This window comes from Rattus norvegicus, chromosome 11 (assembly GCF_021556685.1).
Source record: "Rattus norvegicus strain SHRSP/BbbUtx chromosome 11, alternate assembly SHRSP_T2T, whole genome shotgun sequence".
Lineage (NCBI taxonomy): Eukaryota > Metazoa > Chordata > Mammalia > Rodentia > Muridae > Rattus > Rattus norvegicus.
In genome coordinates this window covers 84,222,329-84,239,372 of record NC_141544.1, presented here as the reverse complement: position 1 = coordinate 84,239,372, position 17,044 = coordinate 84,222,329, and the positions used below count along the sequence as shown (strand labels likewise).

The window sequence follows — 17,044 nt, the reverse complement described above, 5'->3', positions numbered from 1 at the left end:
ATACGTGTATGTGTGTGTATGTGTGTCTGTGTGTCTGTGTATGTGTGTATGTGTGTATGTGTGTCTGTGTCTGTGTCCATGCATCCATGTGTGTCCAAGTGTCCAGAGTGCAGACATGTACACATATGTGTATGCACTGTGAAGGGATATTTGTATCAAGAGCTTCAAGGATCTCTCTAGGAAATAAGCATCTAGCTTCAAACCCTCTCCCCATTACCTAGAATTCCAGGAACCTGTCTCAGTGGACTCTAGGGGATTGGGGAAGGATGGCCAGTTCACAAGGTGACTCTGAGAAATTCACTTTGTCTTGAGTTCACTTTTTTTCATCTGTCAATTCAGCCAAACCTGTTCTTAAAGTCCCCGCTAGCCACATTTCCCACAAAGGCCTGTTCTCCACCCAAGATCAACTGTTTGTGAGGGGTCATCCATCCAGGTCACACTTAATCTAGGTGGCAAGAGTGACAGGCACAGGCTTGAGGCCCACACACCAAGATGTCCACAGAAAACACACTCGCCCTCCGTACACCGTTTATTATTGATCCTGGACACCAAGTCTGTTACAAGCGGCATCTAGCAAAGGACAGATTTCCCCAACCCTGCCCACCAGGGCTCACATTCTATAAAACCCCGGGAGCCTAGAAATCTCTAAGTGCACTACCAAGCAACTGGGACTATTTGCAAAGACCGAGTAGTAAGGCAAGCATGATTGTTGTAGAAGCAGAGTGAAGGCAATGGGAGGCAAGAACGCTCTCTCTTTAGGAGAAGGGCCCTGACTGGGTGAGGCTCCACGTGGAAGTTACCTGCTACGGAACTGTTACCTACACTCTGTCGAACAACAGTAATGGCTTCCCTCCTGAGATCATCAACAGTCAGATTCTCTTCTACGGCCAGATCTGGTTCTGAGCACTGAGTCCAGGGCCGAATCTTTGAGTAGTTAAGTCTGGGACACATGCAAGGCCTGCTTCCTGACTCAGGTTATTAGCCTGTTCATGCTCTCCCAAGGCTGGAACTGGCTTCCACAGTTCCATTCCGCCATCTTGATGCCTGCAGGAACTGTACAGCTGTGAGTGAGAAGCTCCAAGTCCCCAGCTGTAGCTGTCTCCTACAGTCTCCCGACGAAAGCCCTAGACAGCCCATGAAGTTTCTACAGGGATTGTCTGCTGGGCACTGCGCAGAAAAGACTCCAACACAAAAGCTAATGGTGGAACTAATTTTGCAAGGTGCCGAGAGGGTTAGGAGAATGCACATCAGGAGCTTTGAAGGACACCCAGTCCTCCAAACATCTATCTGTTAACAAGCTGGTTCTAGTTGGCCTTTATTAGCCTTCCAGAATCAACTGTTCTCCCCGATCTGCACAAAGGCTGGGGTGGTAGTCCGGAAAGCAGTGAACAGATGGGCTAAGTGGGTTGAACTCTGCACCCTCACAGACTTCGAGGGACCACAGAGCTCGTTCCAGCCCAAGAACTTAGCAAAATGGATTACCCTACTGGAAAGGACCCTCCACCCAGTGTTTCTGGCAACTCTTTCCCTAACTAGAAGATGTGATTTGGAGGAACTGTCTACTTTGCTTTCTGCTCCTGGGGAAGCCGGTAGAAGACAGCTGTCCTTAGACCAGCCTTTGAGCCAGTGAGGTATGCCACTGTCATAGCCGATGTCAGAAGCGACCAGTGTTTCCGGGTTATGATTGACTGGATTCTACCTCTCTCTATCCCTAGCCCACTGAGGCTGGACATAATTCACAAGGAGTTACGTCACAACTATTTCCGGGGAACATAGTACTGTGTCAAGCATCCATCTGCAATAAAGCAGGCTCAGCTCCTTCCCTTCGCCCCAGGACTTACCAGCAAGCCACAGTCAGCAGAAGCAAGCCCACACTCACTCTGGGGTTGGAGACAGCTTTGGTTGGTGCGTACCAGTTGCTATAGCGACTTTGCAAACACTTTGGAGACCCAGATTGGCCTTGGAAAGATGATGTCTTTTGACCGACATCAGCTTCCCTGGGCCACCGAGCGTGCTGGCTCTCGCAAGCATTCCTTCTGAAGTATTCTGTCAGGGATCTGGAGGGGAAGTCTGGACATTGTGTAGGCTCCCCATTGCCAAGACCCAGGGGGATTTCTAATTTGCCTTGTGAGCATTACCTCATTTATCTCCAGCCTTTGAGTTTGTGAAGTGCACCCCATGGATCTAGATTTCCAAATCCCTGTCCTCACTGGTGGGGAAACCTGAAATTCTCTGCTTCCCTGTGTTGTTTTTGAGGGAGGGTCTTTCTACATAGCCCTGGCCATCCTGGAACTCACTCTGTAGACCAGGCTACCCTTGAACTCGCTAAAGGCATGAGCCACCATGTCCACTTGTTTCAAAGCTTTGACTTCTGCACAGGTGTATCAGTCATCCTGAGAAGGCTGTGTCGTCTTACCAGAACTGTTTAATGTACAGAAATAGATACATGCGTAGCAGAAAAGAGACCCAAGGAGGATGTGTTGTGACTGTCACCCAAAGAGAAAACTCTAAACTAAACCATTCAGCTCACAACCAGACCACAGGCAGAAGGTTCTGCAGAGCAGCCCCACACCCTGTGAGCTTCCAGCGTACCCCAATATCCGCTGTCTGTAAACACACCGTAGTCTAGCTACAGCTGACTAATGCTGAAGGAAAATTGACCACAGTATAGACGGAATCCTGGTTTCCGTTTCATTTGGTCGTTCAGCTGGAAGATCTCATCTCTGAGCTATTTTGCTTCCCCTAAGTGGAGAACAGAAATTAGAAACAGATACGGGCCTATAATGCCCATAAAAGGCTCAGTAGAATGCAGCCAATGAGCAGTACAGGACTTGCTGTTGGGGAAACCACGGTAGTTCATACGCTTCTGGTCTGGCCAGCATGGCAGCCTCCTGTCCTGACTGAGCCTACATCTCTTTCACTCCTAACAGCTGGGCCTGGCAAAGGCTTGCCATGGAGAGGTAAGGGGAGGTTGTAAGAATCCTCTACTAGACTGTGGGAAGCTAGAAAGTCTCCAGCACCCTCAGAAGTCCCCCAGGACAAGCTTGGAGTGGGGGGCACTGCGATATCATTCCTTGGTATCATGCCAATCACCCAGATATCTATTGAGATCACTGAGAACACTCAGGGGCTGTCCACTACCGCACTCCCACTTTCTGTATGTGTGTGATGCTTCAATACGGAATCAGAAAGAGGCAAGCGCAGCAGGGTGTGCAAGGACCCCCGGCAGCAGGTTGCATTCTTCAGCCAGTTTCAACCAGCTGACTTTCATGTTCTGAGAACTTAGCCACTCAGCGTGATTGTTATACCATCAAGGGTTAGCTCTTTGGAGGAACGCTTGAGATGTTAAACAGTCTTCTCTAAAAGGCTGAACTTGGTGCAACAGATGCCGATGACAATTCCGCCTGGAATCAGATGGCACAGGTGTCTTTCTGTCCTGCAGAGCACCCTCCAAGCCGGCGCAGTGAGCTAAAAGAGTCAAACCTTCTCGGAGAGAGAACATAGTCTGCCTTCAGCAGCAGATAAACAAAGGGAGATCCCTCGCTTGAAGAGACAGAGTCAAGCCATGGCATAAAAAGAGAAGCAAGGGGGAAGGGGTAGAAAGCAGCATATGTAATACTTTGAGGCACTGATTGTGCCAGCAGAGAACTATCTCACCATGTGAGCAGGCCTTGACATCAAGTCTACAGAGGCTGGACGGGGCTGGGCAGAGGGAAACTTGTTCTTGGAAGTAGTGAGGATGTGGAGAGGGCCCCTCTGAAAGTTTCCTAGGTACTGACCTAGAGATTCCTGGGTTGGTTTCTTTCTTTTTTTCTTTCTCTCTTTCTCTCTTTCTTTCTTTCTTTCTTTCTTTCTTTCTTTCTTTCTTTCTGTCTCTCTCTCTCTTTCTGTCTGTCTGTCTGTCTTTCTGTCTTTCTTGCTTGCTTGCTTTTTTTTAATGACCAATTAGATTCTTCCTGTCTGTCTGTCTGTCTGTCTGTCTTGCTTTTTTAAAATGACCAATTAGATTCCTTTGGGAATAGAAGGTCCTGAAATGCCTGCTTCTCTACAGAAGACTCAGGGGCACAGGACAAGATGGGGGCACATTTCCCCTGGGGCCACCAGAGCCTGGCTGTGTGGGCCCAGGTTTGGAAGCTGCACGGTGACATTCTCAGATCCTCTGGTTTCACCCTTCCCCAGCCCTGCTCGAGCCTGCCTCCCTAGCACTCATTGGGAGCCTTCATCTGCATCAGGACTGCTTGGCTCCTCTTTTTGCAGCAGCAGCAGCAGATGCAGGCGGCTAGGGAACAGGCCAAAGCTATGATGCCGATCACGATGGCAGCAATGGCCAGCCCGCTCTGGGCCTCAGTCATGCCCCACGTATTTCGGTCATCGGTGGCTTCAATGGTGGTTAGATCGGTGTAGTCATCGACGGCGCTGGTGATCTCCGTGGTAGAGGAAACAGATGTGGTGTCGGGATAGCTGGGCGTATCTGGGTAACTAGGTACTTCAGGGGTCTCTGGGCCCTGGACACTGGGTCCAGGGAAATTGATATTGATGATGACGAGGGACTGGCCTCGGACGTTGGCGGGACTGGAACACACTGGAAGAGTGTCTGTCCCCAGCCTGGCTCTGTTGAGAAGGAGCCAGTTATGAAGTGGGAGGATATCTGAGTCACATCTCCAGGGGTTGTCGTAGAGGCGAAGCTCACACAGGTTCACCAAGTGATCAAAGATGCCCAAAGGCAAGTTTTCTAGATTGTTGTTCTGCAGTTGGATGGTTGTGAGGCCGTTGACGTTGGCAAAGATGCTGCCCGGAAGCTGTCGGAGGCGGTTACTCTGGAGCGAGATGTTCTGCAGGTTGGCCAGCGATCGGAAGACGTTGCTGTCCAGGTCCTGTAGAGCGTTGGTGTGGAGGGACAGTTCTCGGAGGTTCGTCAGCCCATTGAAGGCTCCTGGGGAGATGTAAGTGAGCTGGTTGTGACTGAGAATCAGGACCTGCAGCTGGTTCAGGTGGCTGAAGGTGTTGTCGGCGAGGGAGGTGATGTGGTTGTTGTAGAGCCAAAGCTCCCTCAGGTTGGGCATGGGCCCGAAGACCCCCGGGGAAAGCTCCCTCAGGGAATTCCCAAAGAGTGTGAGCTTGTTAAGCTGGGGCAGCTGCATGAAGATGCCAGGGGGCAGCTGGGAGATGTGGTTGTTGGACAGATACAGTCTCTGGAGGTTACGGTTATTGTGGAACAAGCCAGGGGAGAGGGTGCCAATCTGGTTCTCTTGGAGGGCAAGCTCCTGGAGGTTGCCGAGTGCATCGAACGTGCCCATGGGGATGTCTGAAAGCCTGTTCTCGTGTAGCCGGAGCACCTGGAGGTTGCCCAGATGCTGAAAGAGCCTAGGCGATAGGTGGGTGAAGCTGTTCCTGCCCAGGTTGAGTTTGGTGAGTCCTACTAGGTGGTCGAAGGCTTCTTCGGGAATGGATTCCAGATTGTTGCCATGCAACTGGAGTTCCCTAAGATTACTAAACTGGGAGAACTGGGCTGGCTGGATCTGCACCAGCTGGTTATTGGAGAGCAGAAGGGACTCCAGATTGTTTACGTCCTGGAAGACCCTGATGGGCAGCATCCTCAGTTTGTTGTTGGCGAGGCTGAGGTAGCGCAGAGAGCCCAGATTGCGGAAGGCACCCGGCATGATGGTTGACAGCTCATTCTTCTCCATCTTTAGGGCAATGAGCGCTGAAATGTTGAGGAACAGGTTCTCAGGGAGCTCAGTAATGTGCGTGTTAACGACCTGCAGGCTCATAGCATTCCAGGGCAGGGGGGTAGGCATCGCCACAATCCGCGCTCCTGTGCACTCCACCTGGGAGGCCCGGGAACAGGTGCATTCACTGGGGCAGCCATAGTAGGCCAAACCTAGAGCCCAGGCCTGGCAGCCCACCAGCAAGAGGAGGTAATGTTTCAGCGGCATGGCCTGTGTGGGGAGAGAGAGACGTGAGTTACCGTTACCTCGCCCAACACCAACCTTCAGCGTCAGTCACGGCTTCAAGCCCCACCCTCCCACACCTAACTCAAAGCTCGCTCCACTTTTGGCCAGAGAGGCCCTTCCTACATCTGCCCAAGCAATTGCCTCCCCTGGGAGTCTCCTTAAGCTCATTCAAGTCTTCCCCACGCTTCTAGGTCAAGTTCAAGTCCGGCCATCATTAAGAAGTTTCCTAGATTTCATCAGTGGGCACTGGTCACCCCCTTGTGCAAGCGATAACCCTAACCTCTTCCACTGCCAAGTCACAGCCAGCCTTAGATGGCATCTGTCTGTCACCTTCCCTACTTAGCAACTAGCTTTTTAAGGGTGTTTCCCAACAGTCCTGCATGTTGCTAATATTAAAAGCTATATCTTTAAAAATGCATTTTTTATTAAGTCTGAGAATTTCATATATACATACATTGTATTTTTTTTTCTTTTCTTTTTTTCAGAGCTGGGGACCGAACCCAGGGCCTTGCGCTTGCTAGGCAAGCGCTCTACCACTGAGCTAAACCCCCAACCCCCATACATTGTATTTTAATCATACTCATTTCCCCGTCTTCTCCTCCCTCCCCTTACCTCTCCACCCACTCCATCCCAAGTCATGTCATATATATGTGTGTGTATATGTGTATATATATATATACATGTGTGTATATATGTGTGTATGTATATATACATATGTGTATATCATATGTATATATGTGTTAATGTATATATACATATGTGTATGTGTGTATATACATATGTGTATATGTGTATATATGTGTGTATGCATGTATATATACATATGTGTGTATATACATATGTATATATGTGTGTTAATGTATATATACATATGCATATATGTGTATATACACATGTGTATAGGTATGTATATATGTGTATATGCATGTGTATGTGCGTATATATATGTATATATTGTGTTAATGTATATATATGTGTATATATGTGTGTATATGTATATGTGTGTGTATTATGTGTATATATACATATAAATCTCCCACTGAGTCCTATTTGTGCTGCCCTATGCACATGGGTGTGTGTATGCTCCATCCACTGGAGCATAGTCTACCTGCCAGGGGCCACACTGTTAAATAAAACTGCCATTAGCAGCCATTAGTTTTCAAGGAGCTCCTCAGAAAGGGGTGGAGGCTCATAAGCCCCTCCCCCACCCGTGCCGGCATGTTGACTGGCTTAATGCTGAACTAGTCTTGTGCAGGCAGCCACAGCTGTAGTGACTTCGTGACAGGTCCTCCCCTACGTATTGCTCTTACAAGCTTTCTGCCCCTTCTTCAACGATGCCCCCTGAAGAACTGGGCCTTAAAACTCTCGCTCTCAGCTCATGGAGAGATGTTCAGGCTACGGGGAGGGGCAGCGAAGCACAACAGAGGAAGGTAACGGGAAGAGCAAACATCTCTTTCCACCCCCTCTCCTGCCCTCCCCACCAGCCCATGGCCACCTTCACCACCCTGGTCCTTCCTCAACCTGTCCACGTGTGCTTCATCTAGAGATAATCCAAGCCATCCTCTGATATGAAGCCACTGTCTGCACCACATGCTGTCTGTCTGGAAGAGGTGGCGGGGCCTCGGGTGACGCCTAGGGTGTGGCTTGGAGAGTGAATCCCAGTTCCCACAGAGAGATACTGGGTGGCCTGGAGTAAGTCCCTGAAAACGTAGGCACACTTTAAGCTGAAGGGTATAAGTGAGTGCAGATGTCTCCTTGGACAAAGGAGTTAAATACACCAAAGACTTGGCATCTGAAATTACCTATGGCAATGACAAACACAGAACCGCGGGCATTGCTCCCTATGTGGATATCCAAGGTAATGTTTGGCCTTGAAAGTTCTCAGACCTCTGACTTCATCTGCTAAAGTGACCTCTTCAGGGGTAGAAGTGAGCCACTCCTGAGGCTGTTGTGTGGGTTAGATGGAAAATAGACTGAAAGGCATCCTGTGCATGGCTGTGTTAACTCACGTCCCTGTTCCCAGCCTACCCATAGCATAAGTCCCTAAAGGCAGGTCGTCCTCAGGTGACTCTAGTCTGGCATTCTTAGTCAAGGGACTGAGGATTTCTGTGTGTGGGCATGAGTGTTCATCTCTGCCCACAGTTCAAAGGAGCCTGTAACTCCCGAGGCCTAAAGAGTTGCCACCTCCCGTCATTTTATAGGGAAGCAGGAAGCAGGGAAACTGAGGTCTCAGTCTTTAGGTTCCAGTCCCCCAGCTGTTAGGCGAGGACTTTGAGTGGTGTGCGGTCCCTCTCAGAAGGGGTGAAGCTACTGAGTAAAGGCAGGGCATCAGCAGGCAATCAAGACACCCACTGGGGTGGGGCACTCTACACCTTCTCTTGATACCCCAAGATCATGGGGTCCTGAGCCTGAAACTTCACCCTGGCCTGGGCTTCCTATACCCCTCCTCCATCCCCCAACAAACAAGAAGCTCAGAAAGACCCTACCTGTCTCCCCCACACACACACTTCAGCTTTTCACTTATTCACAGCCCTTCTTAGCCCTGGCCTCTCGAGCTTTCCTGGAGGACTTGCCTAAGTTTGTATAACTATGGAGGAAGAGAAAAGAACACCATGCCCGCCCACTTCAGTCCATGGTGAAAGAGTAGGAGGCAGATAAAGCTGAGGACCACATAGTGAGTTGGGTCCAGAAAGAGAGAACAACCACACAGAGTCAGGCACAGCGGCTCATGCCTGTAATGGTTACTCAGGAGGCTGGGGCGAGAGGACCCTTGCAAGTCTGCGCTAGCCTGAGCTACAGAATAAGACCTTGCCGCCCCCGAAAAGTTGACGGAGGGCGGGGGGAGTCTGGGCAGAGAGAGTTCAGTCCCTCCATTGCAGGGGAACGGAGACAGGTGGGTCCCAGGAGCTCGCTGGCTGGCCTGTCATCCTAGCTGAATGGAGGAGTTCCAGGTTCAGTGAGAGACTTTATCTCAAAAACCAGGGCGGTGTAGAATGAGGAGGACACCTGAGGTTGACCTCTGGCCTCCACGTGTGCACCCCGCAGCACGAGTGCTCATCCCCGACAAACACGTGCACACAAGGAGAGCCCAGGGAAAAAATGGCTCAGTGTCCAAAACGGAAGGCTTCTTCCTGAGAGTAAGAGACAATACTGCTATGAAAGCTAATGTGATACGGAGTGTGGCGGGGTTGCCGGGAGGTGACGGCCTGACTCTACCCTCCCCTGATCGGGCTACATCCCTCAGTGTCCTGCTCTGCTCCACTCTGAACTTCAAGGCCAATGGCAAAGTGGTTTCTTAAAGAACTCCTAGAAGATGGTGAGAGGACAGAGGGACCGGAGCATCTGAGCACCCACAGGCACTGCAGAGGAATAGCCAGGAGGACGGACAGAGGATGCAGAGTCCTTCCAGAGGGAGATCCCCCAACGCTAGTGTGCCAGGGTCATGGCACTGCAGAGTTCAGTACAGGGTCGCAGAGGCAGCAAGCTCCACGTTCAAACACAGCTGAGCACGCTGAGATTAACGAGATGTGGAGAAGACCGTGGCCGTCCAGCCCATGGCTGAGATTTCGGGTTCTGTGGCTGAGTCCCAGTGACTGGAGGTGAGAATCCTCCCCGTCCCAGGAGGCTGCACACAGTCAGGACTTGCGTCCATCCCCTTGATGGATGCATGTGAGACGCACCACTGGCTGAGGCTCAACTGCTCCTGGTGCTGTCTGAACTACTTATTCCTTGTAAATACTAATTGTCTCAGTTCTGAGGAGGACGTCAAAGCCCAAGTAGTGCCACCGCAGAAGGCTGTACCTGTTGTCTCTTCCTGCAGGAAGGAGCTCCCCTGAACACCATCTCCCCAGCTACGCAGGGTTATCAGGCCAGCCCTGTGAAGACTCTGGCAGAGCACTTTGAAGCCCGGGAGGGGTGACCAAAGCAGTAACTCCCCACGGGAACAGACACTGGAGTCTAAAATGGACCACTCCACACAACAAATATTGCAAGAATCCTCAACATCCTTCTACGAGTCCTCCCTGTCTGCTGAGCCCACCCAGGGCTGCACGCAGCTGTTTCCTCTTTTCCAGTGGTTTTTGCAGCTGGTGCCCCTCCTACTCCCACCCATTCCCTGCCAGCTCCTGACCACCTGCAGGAGGACCACAAAGGTGCCCCAGTCCTGAAAGGAGGGAGTACCCAAGGCAGCCCCGGGACTAGGCCTTGAACTCTTGACAGTTCTGCAGACCACAGCCCCTTGGCCTCGAAGAGCCAGCATAGGGTGGCATAATAGCCCACGCTGCCCAGGGCCGCTTGGTAGCCGTGACAATGGCAGTTAAAGGCCCTCAAAGTTGCCCTAATTACAGCTTCCTCCTCCAGGCATCGAGCGTCCTCAATCATTTCAGCCAACCCCTGTGGAGGGGGTACACCTGGCGTCAGTCAAATCCACATAGTCAGAGAACTGGCAGACAGTCAGAAGGACGGACAGCTCCCCTGGAGATGGACGCGGCCCCTCCCCAGGAGTCAAAACGCTTGAACAGGAGTGCTGGCTTTGGGTCTCTCTGCAGAAACACCCAATGACTCACAGGCGAATACATAATTAGCCTTGAAGCACTGGGCTTTGCTGGTTGGGAGCTGGGGCCTCTTGGATTAGTCCCATTGTTCACGTTAACTAAACACAGTGTTCCCTGGAAAGAGAATCCTCATTTCAATGACACAAACTGAGACTCTAAAGAGGGCCACGGGGACCCTTATTCTACTCTGGTCTAGACACTAACGACCCGAGTTTAGGTAAATTCTGCTGGCCTCTGTTTCTCCTTCTGAAAAGCTTCCGATAACCTTATGGCTCTCGTATGCTTCAGGCGGAGGCAGAGGAATGAAGGCTTACCTTTCTCCCATCCTCTCTTCCCCACCAAGAGCCCCACTTGCATGCCAAGGCTTGAAAACCCTCACTTTCTCGAGCCTGCTTGTTTCAGACGTTTTTCCAGCAGGGTAATCCCATGAGTTAATCATTCTATCTTCACACAGACCAGTAGAGCCTAAAGGCCCTCTCCTGCCCTTCCTAGTGCACCTGAGGAAATTAAGGCCCTCAAAGATCTCCCTCCATGCCTGTGACACTCCAAGAATGGCTTCCTAATCAAGGCCTCCTCCAGTGAGATGGAACCCAGGTCCCCCCCACTCCCAAGAGAGGCCAGGTTTGGGGCTGCCTTCCCCATTCCCACCTAGTACTGTCCTCAGCCTGGCTGCTCTTCGGTGCCCAGTCTAAGAGACATGAGGTCAGAGACGCTGAACACAGATGGAATTCAGACCTCAATGTGTCTACATCTCTCATCTCTCACATACACACACATCCTCACACTCACACACACTGTATCATACATACACACTCATATACACATAAACTCTCACACACACACTAACACAAACTCTTTCTCACACACATACTCACACACACTCACATTGACACACACACACACTCCATCATACACGCTCACATACACATAAACTCTCTCACACATACATACTCACTAACACATACAAACTCTCTCACACACATATTCTCACACAGACACATACCACCAGACATACACATTCACACATCAGACGCACACACGCTCACATACACATAAACTCTCTCACACACACATACACACATACTCTCTCTCTCACACACACATACACACACACACACACACACACACACACACACACACACACACACACCCTTCTCCCCTAAGAGTCTTGTTGTCTAGTTCTGATCTCTTAGCATGGCTGCTGTGTCTGTGAAGTGATCTAATGTATGTAATGCACTGAGACTGGCTCTGGGGACAAAGTGGCTTTCTATAAAAGCAAGGGGTGATTACTGCTATCTTGCTGAGCAAAATCAGCTCTCTGGAGGCTCCACCCACAGAGCTCCTGACTTTTAGGTTGGGCTAAGGGTTAGACTCACACTCGTAGGGACTCCCGATTCGAGTGTCCACACACCACACTCAGAAGTACCTCAGATGTGGTCTAGACTACCTGGGAACCCTTGCTCACACGCTGTGTCATTTCCCACTAAGAACAGAGAAAGAATGGGAATACTGGCTGGAGGCTGTTTCACCCTCTAGGTGCAGCATCTCTGAATTTGCCTCTCCCAGCTGCACTCTGTAGATTGCTCTACTTAGCCTATAAGCTGCTCCCATGGTTCATGGCATCAGGATACCACGGGTACCAGAGCCTTTTGATGTTATCTCCCTGTACCATTGGGCTGCTTTGTAGATGAGAAATGGACCGGTCCATAGAGAGGAGGAGACTCTCCCAAGCTCACACAGGCAACTTGAAGACTTTTAACTCAGAGCCCCGTAGACCTCTGAACCTCATTATAATGTTACCACAGAGCTGCAGCCACCACCTCCTGTAGTGGGGAGGGGGGAGCTAGCCTTGCCCCTCCCCTAGCCTGATTGGCTCTACCTACCCAGTATTACTAGATACACCCAAGTCCTCCTCCAAGTCTTTCTGGAGGTGACTTTACCCTCTGAGGCTTCCCTGATGATGAGTTGTTTAGGGTTACAGGAGTAACCTGGAAGAGGGGAGAGAAGGTTCTGAATGGGGGGTGGGGGGGGTCAGGACGGTTGAGCCTGGTAAACACAGTCCATGAATTAGGACTACTCTACCCCAGACACGAAGCTCCCTTGAATCCTAGGACAAGACCTTCACCACCAAAAATACTGTTTCTTGTTTTGTTTTTTAAAAAGAGAATGAATAAGAAAAAAAAAAAAAAAAAAGAGCAGCTCCTTCCAGCCCTGGGCCCTCGGTGGGTGGGAACCCTCCCAAGCCTGGGGCAGGCCTAGCCTGGCTTCCTGCAGAGGCCAGAGAAGGGCTATAATTTGCTCAGCAAAGAACTATAATAGCTTTAACTGCCCAGTGCAACAGCAGGAGTTCTGAAGTGGGGACTTTCATAAGAAGCCACAGTCAACAGAGTCTGCATCATCTTCCCAGGGAAGCGCCTTAGGTCTCTGTCCAGTGTGTGTCCCACAGCCAAGGCAGGCACGGGAACCTGCGACTTCACTGAAGTCGGGAGTCAGGGAAGCAAATGTCCTCTGTAGTCACAGCCTTGGTGTGTCTGCTGTCAGGACAAAGCATGGGCAGCGTTTCTCCCAACTCTGCACATCTGGATCTACTCCTACTTCGTGCTTCACCTCCCTCCACGTACAGAGCTAGTCTGGGTAGTGTCCCCCAGCCCCGGGAGAACCTTCCTATACTTGCTGTGGGGTCTCCTCGGAGCTCTTCCCGGCTACGACCCTCTCACATGCCTTCCCCGTCACAGTTGCTCCTGAGGCCAGCAGCTGACTCACAACCGCAGGCAAACTGAACTGTCTGGTTCGGAATTTACTCCAGATGTTCAGGCAATGCAGAAAGAGAGAAGACCTGCTTAAGGAATTTCCAAGTTACAGAGCAGGGACACCCACACATCCAAGAGCTGTATACAGTGGGTAGTGTCAGCTACACATCCTGGAGTAGCAGCCGGCTCGTGGCGGGCAGCGATCAGCACCGTCAGTTATCTCGGGAGTTACAGTCTGCCCTGGAGTAGTGCATTTGGCCCTAAAAGTAGAGCTGTCAGGTTCAGAAGGCTCTGCTTTTCCACGGCTGGTTCCTCTGCATTGTGGACAGAGACATAGGTGAGGGGCGAGATTAAAACCCACCCAGTTTGTGGGTGGTAGTACATGCTTTTAATCCTAGCACTCAGGAAGCAGAGGCTGGAGGATCTCTGTGAGTTCGGGGCCAGCCTGGTTTACATAGTGGGAACCTGTCTTGAAACAAAACAAAACAAAAACTCACCCAGCTAAGTAGTAGACTGTTTAGCATGCTTGAGGTCCTGAGTTTGATCCTCAGCACTGAAATGCATACAAATAAACATGCATACATACATCATACATGCATACACACACCATACGTACATACATCATATATACATACATCATAATACATCATACATACATGCATCATGCATATGTACATCATACATATATACATACATCATACATACACACATACATCACACATCATGCATACATCATGCATACGTACATCATACATACATCATACATAATGTACATACATCATACATACATACATACATACATACATACATACATAATGACACCTGATTCTCATCACAAACCTACCTCCAGCCTCTCCTTTCCAAAGTCATCAGCTCTCCCGACCTAGACCCTGTGACACATCTAAATAACCAGAATAGGATAATCTAAACTACACACAGAACCTGGACATCTAAACCCTCGGCTGGATTCCAAATTGGCAGTCCTAACTAGGGTTGCACATCTGCTGGAGTCCAGCAGGTAACACTGTAAGTCTACGACAGTTAGTTAGGGTTGATTTCTTCCAGGCAGAAACCCTGTGAATCAAAGTTCACCATCCTGAACAGATCCATGTGCAGGGTCCCCTATAAGCCGCCACCTCTGTAGGCTTAATGGAAACAACATTAAGCCAGAACCTTAGAGAAACTCCTGCCCTTGTGGATCTGGTCTCCCGGACTAGATAAACCCGGTGCTTCAGTCAACTTTCAACTAACTCCCTGCAGGTCAAAGCCCTCCCCGTTGCACCCCAGTCTGAGTTCACGGACCATAAAGACAAGGAAAACAAACAGAGTATCAAGATTGTCTGCTGGACCCTGGGACCCGATCAGTCGGGGCAGGTTCACCCAGCTCCTGCGCGGGCTGGACCTGTCCAGGTCCTCAGAGCATCCCAGGCAGTGTCAGCCCTGCCCCTTGTAGAGGCTCTCAGGATCCTACGGTCAGCCAGGAGGTGGGGCGCGGCCGGGAGGGGAGGGCGGGCACCCACTTACCAGCAGCTCCACGCGGCTGCCGGATCAACAAGAGGGAGGCAGCGAAGAGAGGAGGAGGACCAGGACAGGCTCAAGACTGCAGCATGAGTGAGGGCCTTCTGGGTCCTCCCGGTCATTTAAACGGCCCCTCGTGAGTCACCGCAGGGGGCAGTGTCGGCCTGCGGGGCGGGGCAGCCTCTGGGCGCATCATCAGGGAATTGCGTTCAAGCTGAAGGGGCGTTCGTTCTTTGACTGCACTTGAAAATAAGTTTCTTCTTTTCCTCTCCTTCCCCGTCTCCTTCGGATTCGCTATGCCTAGTGTGGCACTGGAAAGGAGTTTTCTGCCACCTCAGTGGGTCTCTGAGTGACCAGAGCCAGCCATGATTGAAGTTGTGCTTTCTCTGGCCTTTGAGTCCACTCTCCGTTTCCCCCCTCCCTCCCCCTTCTCCCCTTTTTCCCCTCCCTCCCCTCCCTCCCCTCCTTTTCCTTCCCTGTATTCTAAACTTTGTATATCGGATTAACTCCAACTTTACAGAAAATATGCAAGAACATTATGAGGAATACTCTGGCTGTTTCATCCAATTCAGCCGTAGCTAACATTTTGGAAAAGTCATTTAAATTCCAAGGAGGAATGTCGTCTCCTCCACCATTTCTCTTCTAAAAGTAGCATTTACTGCCCCTCTAAGGCCATCTTCTGTTCCTAGGCTTCTGAGTGTGTGCAGGCTATGTCCCTGGGCTGTGACAACCATGAAGGTGGTGACTGAGAATGAGGGCTTCTACACCTTTCACCTCTGTACCACAGTCTGAGCATGCCCCAGTTCCCTACCTTCCTACTCTCCCTACCCCAGTAGGGAACCAGGAAATTCTGGTTCTACTCAAAGTGTCCCAGAGAGAGACCCAGGAAGAGGGCAGAGGAGTCATGGCTGGGGAGGGGGTCATCAGACCTCTCTGCTTCTTTTCCCTGACCTCCCCTCAAACAAAGCACTTAAAGGCTGTAGCTGCCTTGGCTCGTTTTTTTGGTTTTTTTTGGGGTTTTTTTTCTTTTCTTTTCCTTCTCCACCAAGCGGCCAGAATGAGGCTTGCACCCAGCAGCTCCTGGAATGCGCAGAGCCTTAATTAATGTTTGCAGGGCGCTTTGAGATCTGCGATGAAAGGAGAGACACAAAAGTTCAGTGTTATTACTGAAACAGTCATTCGGCGGCTTACTGTGGTCAAGCCCTACAGCCTGAATCACTCCTCACCGTGTCACCGTGAATCACAGCCAGAAACAAAAGTGCCCCGGCTATTAAACAAGGAGAGAGCTGCCACCACACCCCCAGCCCCAGCTCTCCAACCCCAGCTTCCTTTCCCACTAATATTCCACGGGAGAACATCGTCCTTCTTTTTTTTTTTTTTTGGTTCTTTTTTTCAGAGCTGGGGACCGAACCCAGAGCCTTGCGCTTCCTAGGTAAGCACTCTACCACTGAGCTAAATCCCCAGCCCCGAACATCGAACATCGTCCTTCTTATCTCCAACTGTGGGGCCTCCACGCCTTGAACCCAGGGTCCTCAACTTCCCGCCCGTGGACCTCCAAAAATAAGAAAATTCCCCCTATCCTGTTTCCTTCTTTCATTTCTATACATGGTTACTGTGCTAGGCTGAAGTTACTGTGCTGGGAGTTGTAGTCGACACTGGCCATTTAAGGATGGCCATTCACATAGCGCAGCTGTAAGGCGGGTGTCCCGAAGGACCTGTGTCACCGTTCTGTATTGCCTCCTCTACATCTTACCTTCCAATCATGCCACAGTGACGTTCAGGGCTGGTTGACACCTTCCATGGAGCTTCCCCAGTGCTTTGCAGGATAAGACGACATCACAGACGCAAGCGGTGACAGCCAAGTGTCCCTAGACAATGCCAAACGTTCCCTTCTCTGGGGAGGGGTGGAAGAGAGCTATTGGTCTCTCAGTAGTTCTCCATACTGCGGATGATGCATCTCCAATAGAAGGCCCAAGGTCACAGGCGAAGGAGCAGAGCCAGAATCCAAACACGTGGGTCACATCTCCATGGGACTGAGAGCCCAGGTAGGTATGACTGCAATGAGTAAAAACGCCGCGCTACTTAGACAGGCTGTGTGGAGGGGTCTGTGAATAGATGAGGTGGTGGTATGAGGGACACAGTTTATGGGGGTAAGGGGAGATGAATTTTGCAGGCCTGGTACTGAAACTCAGTGGAATGAATCGGAAAAGCATGAAGGCAGAGCCAGGAAGGACGCTTGGCCTTCCTCCTGTGTGTGCGAAGCTCAGAT

General features: G+C 50.7%; 1 protein-coding gene across 1 annotated transcript; it reads right to left on the bottom strand.

Annotated features, from left to right (window-relative positions):
* Positions 1-515: 515 nt before the first annotated feature.
* Positions 516-14,870, bottom strand: Lrrc15 (leucine rich repeat containing 15). Its single transcript, NM_145083.2, is given in 2 exon segments — positions 516-5,939; positions 14,782-14,870. A coding segment is annotated over 1 exon segment (1,737 nt). The 5' UTR covers positions 5,937-5,939; positions 14,782-14,870; the 3' UTR covers positions 516-4,199.
* Between the last annotated feature and the right edge of the window lie 2,174 nt (positions 14,871-17,044).